The sequence below is a fragment of the Strix aluco genome, chromosome 3, assembly GCF_031877795.1.
Source record: "Strix aluco isolate bStrAlu1 chromosome 3, bStrAlu1.hap1, whole genome shotgun sequence".
Taxonomy (NCBI): Eukaryota; Metazoa; Chordata; class Aves; order Strigiformes; family Strigidae; genus Strix; species Strix aluco.
This window is the reverse complement of record NC_133933.1, coordinates 95,534,641-95,544,049: the sequence shown is the minus strand read 5'-3', so window position 1 is coordinate 95,544,049 and position 9,409 is coordinate 95,534,641. Positions and strand designations below refer to the sequence as shown.

Genomic DNA, 9,409 nt, shown 5'->3' with positions numbered 1-9,409 from the left:
AGTTAGAAAGCTATTTTAATAATCTCATAATGTAGTCCTGTAATCAGGATGTTATGTGGGATATGAAGAGACCTGAAGTTGGAGAGGAGTTGGAGGGCTTTGCCACTCATCTGAATTCAGATTTTGGTGACTGCTTACAGAAAAATGTAGCTTGACTCTTTCTAGTAACCATTTTTTAAACATCTGTCTGGAGTAAGCAAAAGTTGCAGGATTTCTTTCACATTCTACCATTGCAATTGCTCTTCAGACTTTACCCTAAAAACTTGTATCTTTTAACAAGGAGGTCTTTTGCTTTCATGACTTCCCATGGGTTTTGAAGAAACTCAGCAGTGTGAAAAGCAATAGCTGTTCCTTCAAAGCAGTAATAAAAACTAGCTTCTGCTGTAATATCTACAGAACACTAATTGATAACTGGATGAATGACAGATAATGACATGTGTTTCTGAAGATTGTTGTGTGTTGTTATCACATGTTTCCATTCTTACTTGCCTTGAACCAAGACAACAAGATCCTGAGGGCAGGAACTTTTAAACGCCCAAAAGTCCATGTAATATATTCTAGAATTCAGGAAGGGTCTTTGGTAGTATGGTAGTGTGTTTAAGTGATGTTGGTATAACTGCACTTGGAGATAGTTCTACTTCCTGTAACTGACAGCATTTTCTGTATTCCATGCAAGCATGTGCATCTGCTTAAATGGTGAGCACTATTATACTGAACTGAACACATGAACAGAATAATGCAAATACTGTAGAAGGTGTCAGCTACAGTTAGTTTTTCCCTCTTGTGTGTGATCCTTCTGCATAGGAAGAGAAGGGTATCTTAAATACTGGGCGGGAGGAAATGTCAGAAAACATATGCATGGATAAAGTTCCTGATTGAGAGGAATAAGTGCTGTTTTAACTCATCTGCGCAGAGGATTTAACAAAATTCAACATATAGTCTCTTGACATTAGTAGATGCTTTAATCAGGCCACAGGAACAGAGCTAAACAAATATTTAAGATAACAGTGTAGCCACAAGGATGTGGGGGTATAAGGAAAATATAGGTAATAGAATAACATTAATTTCTTTTACTAGATTGATAAATTCCCTTGGAGGAATAAAGCTGGGCAAGCTGTTGGGCACTGGCTTAAAATTTTTGCTGGCCCCTACATCTCCTTGGATAGACAGATGCAAAATATCACTAGATTCCAGGAGTAGGAAGATTGTACCTTTTTGTTCAATAATTAAAACATATTTTCATACTTTCTAAAAGTTTGCGTTTGAGGAAAAACTGCATCTGGCTTCATTTAGAAACTGAACAAGTAGTGTAAGACAGCAAATCTAGTATTTCAAGACTGGATGCCATCATTTCTCTATTATCGGTAAATCCTTTTGGGTGTATTACACATGAAATCCTACAGCTGACCTGTATTGCCACTTCATTTACAACATATGCTGCTCTTTCATCTGTGTCCCTTGGCTCCTTACTTAGTGGGTCTGTATGAGGGGGTGAGGTTACTTTAACTACTATGCTTTTTTGGAGGTAGTGGTAGATCTTCCTGATCTCTGCGTACATGTCCTCACTGTTCCTTGTTTCCCTGTCTCTGGCCTCTTTTCCTGTATGGATTTCTACATCTTGGATGTAGCCATTGCAATTAGAAGCTCAGTTCCTATTGAGTGCATATTGCTATTTTACGTTTTTGCTGTCTTGTTAGATTTTGAACGCACTTCACACAGAAATTCACAGCAAATGCTTTCTTTAAAAGTAATCATGCAGCAAGTTACGTCAAAATGAGACTCTGAACACTTGCTTATGGTTGAACTTTGGCATGAGTAGAAAGATTAGTGGCAAATCATGACAATACACAGGTGAATAATGTGCCATTAGTGTATTTTTTTATCTGTAAATGTTGTAACAAGCTGACACATTTGGAAGTGCTTGCTGTCAGTTCAAAAGTAATGTTTAAGCTTTTTTGTTCTGTTTTTACTACTAACTAGCAATAGTTTTATTGATTTAATGAAAGCTATATTTCTGGGATATCGTGAAGATAAGGCAAGCTTAGAGGGGATACTGATATTAGTGTACTTTTAGGTGTCTAACCGTTCTGTTTTTAATAGGCAGGGACTTCTTCAGGATGGAGAGCTACGTTTCTTGCCTCTGTTGGATTCTTGGGATCATCTGAGATAGTCTCATGTTATGTTTTTGACAAGGCATATCCGTTCTTCAGGAGAGGTTTTCTCCATATAGTACACGTTGAACCTTGAACACTTAAGCAGCACACCAGAAATGTAAGTTTGATGTGTATTGATGAGAGTTAAGATCAGATTTACACAGAAAATTATGGTTTTGGTCTACTACATTTGGGAAGCTATCACTGCAAAAAGAATAATGGGCCTTGTATATTGGTGAGGAAAATATAAATATAAATAAAAAAATAAAATCCAGCTGGGAATTGTTAGCCATTACAGTTATAATGAGAGGTCGTGGTATTGCTAAACATGAGGTAAACTTCTTTTGATCATCTTGGTGCTTCAGCTTCTGGAGAAGCTGACTTCATCTGTACTTTGAGGGGAATGGGTACAGCTTAAAGGCAGATCTTTAAGGATATTCTCACCCATAAGTAGGAGTTTTGGAGTATCTGAGTTCCTGTAGACCCCTCTACTGTATTTATAAAAGGCAAAACTGCAACATGTATCAAAATCTTCCCTATGAAGAGACAAATGTTTTTTTCCCTATGAAGTAAATAAGTATCATCTTTAAAATGGCACGTGAACAACCTTTGCTATGTAATTTTTAGCAACATGATCTCCAAAAGATGGAACGGTTTACAGAGCCAGTCTCAGAACAGCCTAAGTTGATTTTTCTCTATGCTCTTTAGGGATAAACAGGTATTAAAGCAAGTTCCAAATGAGCCCTGAAATTAGAATTTATTGAATGTAGTTTTTGGAAGGAAAGTAAGTCTTGGTTCAGTGAAATGAAAATTGTATTTCAGATAGCACTGATTTAGCATGCTGCCTCTAGTTTTCATATTTTTTATTCTGTATACGTCTTGCTTACAGCTGTGTTTGGTGATGCTTGCTTCTACTTTTCTCAGACCACTGAAAACATTTTACTTTATGAAGGAAGGAACCATTTTCAGAACTTAGTGCTTTTGTTTTTTTGCTTTTCTGCAAAGGTATTCTAAAGTCATGTCCTGAACTTCTCACCAGACTCCAAGAGTTGTTAAAGTGATGCTAAGACCTTTTGATAGTTGTAATGTAGAAGGTGCTTTTTGCCAGACTAAATATTGGAGTTTACACAAAAAACTGTGTTTTGAACCTACTAAAACAACACTTCTGTATAGACATGACTTACTGTTCTTGGTGGGCCGTTTCTAGTACAGGAAGCACATGAAATATGCCTACTTCTGCTGTATAAGCAAGCTCTGTAATCATGACAGTCTTTTTGGTTTATGGTCTCTGTTTGGGGAAAGCTGTGACTCTGCTGCTTTTGAAGAAATGCAAACTTGCGATGACTAATGCTCTAAAAAATAATTGTGAGACTTCCTGGAAGTGGTGCCAAGTTTTATTTTTAGATAGTGGAGTTAGAGGTGGATGAGCTTACTTATCCCATTCAATTACATCTCTATCAATAATTCATCTAAAATAGATGTAATCTCTCAGGGCCTTCCAGCAACTTTTCGTTGACGTGTTATACCCGAGTACAAAAGGAACAAAGACCAACAATTCACTGTAAAAATGAACTTAGACTTTTCTTTGAACCGATTTAATCTGTCCAGACTGCATTACTTTCCCTGTTTCTGGGACCAACTTCACAGTAATTGGGAAGTCAAATCCCCTGGATTCTTAATATTAAAATCCCCTGACAATTCTTAATATTAAAATTCTTTTGTTCATTAAATGCATGGAACATTAATAATGTGAGAAAAGCTGTGATCAGTGTGTTTCATGAAAATGTAAAAGATTTTTATTGTAGGCAAAAAATCATCAGTTTTCAGTTTATTTTATCACTCTTGCTTTGCTCAGATTGGCTGGATTCTTCTCTCAGCTATATCCATGTATTATATTTCAGATGTTAATAAACTGATACTGCATCGAGGATTTGGCATAAGTTCCTTAAAAAAATCTTCAAGCCTCTAAATCCATATCCTTTTAGAAATTTAAAAGTGTGTCACTTTGGCAATACCCCTTTGAATAAAGGAGCAGGTGAATTCCTTTCTGCTTACCCGCTGTGAAAACTAATTGCTGTAACCTGTGGCATGGAGCTTAGATCAACATCGTGTGCTAAACTTCTAGGCAGAATAAAAGAAGGATGGTAATGGGATCATAGCTCCTGTTGGCTTTATGGATATGTACATGCAGAACACTTCTCATCTTAAGTCTTTCCCCTTTTTGTGAATTGCCTATAGCAACTCCTGTCGAGGGACAGGGTTTGAAAAGGCAGAGACTAATTTTGTGGGAGATAAAGCTGCAAGGACCTCTTTTTCTGTGAGGCTTTTTGTCCTGGAGCTGTTGGAATTTGAGGCCCTGGCTTTTCTTATGGTCTGAACTTTGGCTGCTTGCTGTATATTGGGCATGTACCACTTGTTAAAGCAGTAGGGGAATCTCTTGGAGGAAGGGGATCATCAGGATGGGATAAGCTTGTGCCAAACAGAGAGTATATAGAAGTTTGTTTGCTTTTGGTGTACAGGTTTGGCTATGTAATGTAGGAATTAACTACATCTCTGTAATAGGTTGCCAGATGTGCATATACAGTAAGGAATATGGAAACTTGTGTTAATGGCTTTTAGAATATTGATAGATTATTGTGACGGGAAGGGGATGTGAACTAGAAACGTAGCTGAAATGTGAAAAAAAATAGCATTTTTTCCCCCTCTTATTTGACATTTTCACAAGTGCTTTCCTGTGCTACATCTGTTGAAATTGCAGACTGTATTTGTGTGTTCTTTCACTAGCTCTGCTGGAAAAAAACCTCCAAGCTTTCTGTGTATCTCAACAACATTTTATTATAGCAGTGGTTTTCAGCATTTATTGATTGGTGGAGCTCTTAAGTCTTCTAATGACGTGCTGGACAGTTATAATTTCAGTGTGGTTTAATTTGCTGTGTCTTTGCTAGTCTGTGTTGATCTGCAAGTTAGACCCTTACAGTCAACAGATCAGTTCTGAGTACCAGTGTGCTATGATATATTGAGACTTGAGGGGCATAACACTTCTTACATTTATTTAGATGTTATCAACTGCAAACCTAGATTTAAATTACCAGCTTAAGAAATGATTGCAAACACATACAATATTTAATAGCTGAGCTACTGTTATAAAAAAAGTAAAAAATCTTAGCTTTTCCAAAATACCAAGTTCAGTGATACTCCCTTTTACCATAACTGTGTTTTTTACATTTTTCCCTACATTTCATTCTTTCTTCTCTTTCAATGTACTCTAACAAAACTGCATGCACTCTTCCCTGATTTGTACTTAGGTAGGAACTTGTAAGCCCTTACCTAGTTAGCTTGTTCTTTAGAAAGAATCTTACCTCTGCTGGACTTTTCACCCATAATATCTTTTCACACCTCTGTGTCTATTAAACTTTCAAGATTATGACTATCTCCCCTTGTGATAAGAAGATCCCTGTGTCCTCTTACTGTCACAAACTGTGCAAAATAATGCGGTAGATGCATAGTGTATCTTTTAAGGTATATGTTTTTTCTTACTGATATCATTCACTTCTTCTGAACTCTCTTCAGGCACAGATGCGTAGTTCATCCCTGTCTCATCCCAGCCTTAATTCTGCTAAGCTTTCACCAGAGTTATTCATAGTTTGGTTTAGTTTATATGTAAAAGCAGTGATAATTTTCAACTGTTTCCCTGTCTTCACTGCTAACCATGAGTGCAGAGTTAGGTATTTATCTATGGCTTTGCCCCCTTCCAGCCAATTTTGTTCACACTTCCAATGTGATGTTAGTTGCAATGAAGCTTTATAATTTAGTTTTCAGACTGAATTATAGTAAATGAATCTGCAAGGTGTGAGTCAAATGTAGGCATACAGAGGTCTGTATAGCATACCTCCAAGTAAAGAAAACTGTCTTTTTTAGTAAGCTGCTACCCACATCGGTGGTTCTATCACATCCTTTGAAAAAGCAATATGGCTTCTTTCTTGGAAATATTCACAAGAGTTTGCCTTTCCTGAACAGAGAGACTATAGAAGGATTAAACATATATTGTTTTGTCTTAATAATGTTCCTAATGTTTACTTTTGTAAGTCTCAAATTACTCCAGTTATGCGGACATAATTCATGGTAGCTGACAAAGTACACAAATTTGCTGTAGGGTTCTCCCAGCCTGCACATAGTCTGTGAAACTCTGTGCAGTTATGTCTTTGGTGTTTCGTGTGTTGATTTTCTTAGTCTTCTGATTAGAGTCTCCTGGCTAGCGCTTCCCTCCACCATCAGTTCTTAGTTTCAGTGTTGGGTTGCATTCCTTACTAAAGCAGACATTCCAGCCAGGAATTAATAAAGAAGTTGAATATTACTTGTTACAAGCAATGTAGTATAGTAATTTGTTACGTATCCCTTACTGGTTGGCCTGTATTCAGTGGTTTGTCTTTATTTGTGTAATCTGTTAGAATGAATCCTTTTGGATAGACATGGTGGTAAAATTTTGGAACAGCAAAAGTTAAAGAGAACTAGGACAAGGAACTACTTCAAAATGTTTGATTTAGAATCTTAGTGGTATAAATAAGTACACAGCATTTCAATTCAGTGCTGCTTTAGAGAATGATAATGATAAAATTGAGGCATAACAAGAATAAACTGATATTTTCAGAGCACAACTGTCAATCTATACGTATGTTAAAAAATATGGCTGTTACAGAGGAAGTAATGCTAAAAGATGGGTTGTAAGTATCTCTTAGGTCTTAAAACTTATTATTTTTACTGTAAGTTATACCCGTGATGGAAAAAATTGATATTGTTAAAACTTCAAGTTTATAGAATCGAGTTTTCTTTCCAAATGAAAAATGTTTATGTTTAAGGGAGGGGTGTGTGTGTGGGGTGATACATCTAAGGTAGTCTAACTCAGCCTTACAGGTGTCATCTAACGGAAGTCTCTCCTTCCTGCCTTTCCGTTCTCTTGCCCATATGGTAACACAGTTGAGAGAGCAGGAAAAACATCAAGGAAAAAGATAAAAGCTCTCCCCCCTTTTTTATGCAGTTTTCTGTTGGGATTTGTCCCTGAGCCACGTCACCATGAAGTCTGGCAAATGCTTGTTCTATTACTGTTAATCCAAGAGAAGTGGCAGGAGTGTATGGCTAGGAGGAGGACTACCTCTTAGCTATCCTAATCTAAGGGTTCAGAATGTGATTTAATACGAGAAACTCACAGCTATTCAGGCAACATTTCCCACCCCCCATTTAATTCAGACACTGAGTATACCTTATCGGAAGGAGCTACTGTGAAGCATGGACTAGTATTTGTGCACACAGTCCAGACTGTGGCATGTCAAAGTTGTCTTCTGCTAGGAAGTTTACTTGTATAGCTACATTGACAAAAACTTAATAGAACATTTGTTACATAATGTGATTGAGTCTCAAGCTGCAAAATATACCTGAAAGGCTTTTCCATGGTATTTCCAATTAATGTGAGCTACAGCAGGGTTTCTCAGTAACTTCACAGGTTTTTGACCTTGTGTCTGCAGATGGAGGAGGAGGACCTAAGTGAAAGAGGATTGCCACAAATTGCTTCAATCATGAATAGAGTTAGAGACTTGAAAAACAAATACAGAAATGAAGACAATATCACAGATGAGCTTAACTGTACTAAAATCTTGGCTGATACAACAGGTATGTGTTTTTGTTACTCTATTGTCACTTATCCAACAGATCTTAACCTAAACTGAGTGGAAGAACCATTAGCTGAAAGGATTTAAGGGTTAGCATTTCTCAGTATTAATGACTGCAAAGTACATTTCATCTCTCCTTGTTTCTTTAGTTAACTGTGGTACTGTCATCTTGTTAAAAAAAAAAAAAAAAAAATCACTATTTGTCTTACATGAAAGCTTATAGAAAGTATTGTCTTCTGTTCATGTTTGCTGCAGTTTTAATCAATCTCCCTTGTTGTTTTTCTGTCAGATAACTCTGGAACTGTTAATCAAATAATGATGACAACAAATAACCCGGAAGATTGGCTGTGTTTTTTGCTTAGGCTAGAGAAAAAGGGTATTCCTCAAATGGATGTTAGCCTACTGAATAGACTCATTGGTCGTTACAGTCAAGCAGTGACTGCACTACCTGCAGAAAAGCATAGTCAAGATGAGAGCTACGCTCGCATCCTTGTGAGATTTGCCGAGTTGAAAGCGTAAGTATAAATTTTCAATATAAGAATTTAACAGTAAGAATTCTGCATTTGAATGATGATTAAAATAGCTTGTTTTCATTAGTGGTTTCTGCAACAAATTACCATGTTGAGTGTGGATGTTTTCATATCAACTTGAAACCCTGAGCACTTTTGGCCAGTTTCTGTTGTCTCCACAGTACTAGCATTTTTTTGTATATGCTAATAAACATGATTGTTCACAGCTATTTTATTTAGAGATATTAACACACTTCTGGGTTCTATGTGTAAAGTACATGGGGAAATAGCATAAGACCCTTTTTTTTCAGCTTTATACTTCAGCTCAAAAGAAGCTGCGTGGGTGAAATCTGATATAACTTTGGGTAACTATAATCTGTGTATTAAACTGTGTATGTTGTAAGTTAGGATTAATTTCTCTGTGGTCTTCTATAACTGATTTGGCTGTGAGGTAGACAACTTGCTATTATCTAATCCGTCTAGGCAAACCATAGTGGTCTATCCTTGTCTGCTTTCTCCCTTACTAGGACAGACTCATCCTAGATACATTCAATTAGCTACCTTAGGGTAGGAAGAATGTCTCAGAATATCATTCTATACTTTCATACTTTTGAAATTAGTTTTGATTGTGGTCATTTATTGCTTTATTCAGTCCAAATTTGAGCAGTGTTCAGATGTTTTCAGACATAATTTGGGACAGGGTTATAATTGGATTTTTTTTTTTGTAAGGAGTTCTTCTGTCACTTGAAATACCATTACAGCAAACATTTTGATGAAGAGCTCCATTTTAACATTGCAGCAACCCTTAACAATTAGACTTGAGCAGGTGGTCTTCCAGTGAATACAGCTAGTGTTTCTCTGTTTCTTCTATGTCCTTGTATTTGGCTTTTTGGCAGGTGACTTGATGTTGCAGTATGATACTGTATACTACTTTGTACCGTCATTTGCATGGATCTTGCTGCATTAGTGTTTACTTCCATTGTATGCTTCTAGTAATATGTTGAATCTACTGTTGAGAAACAAGCAGGAGTGAATAATAACCTGCTATGAATCCTTAGTATCTTGAAGATGTAAGGTATTTTTG

At 36.7% G+C, this 9,409-nt stretch overlaps 1 protein-coding gene across 1 annotated transcript in view; it reads left to right on the top strand.

Annotated features, from left to right (window-relative positions):
- The first annotated feature begins 2,172 nt into the window (after positions 1 to 2,172).
- TTK (TTK protein kinase) overlaps positions 2,173 to 9,409 on the top strand; it is a 39,821-nt gene continuing 32,584 nt past the window's right edge. The window contains exons 1-3 of the mRNA XM_074820779.1: positions 2,173 to 2,271; positions 7,673 to 7,817; positions 8,106 to 8,331. Coding sequence (XP_074676880.1) covers positions 7,673 to 7,817; positions 8,106 to 8,331 — 371 coding nt within the window. The 5' untranslated portion in view covers positions 2,173 to 2,271. The remainder of the gene's footprint in view (positions 2,272 to 7,672; positions 7,818 to 8,105; positions 8,332 to 9,409) is intronic.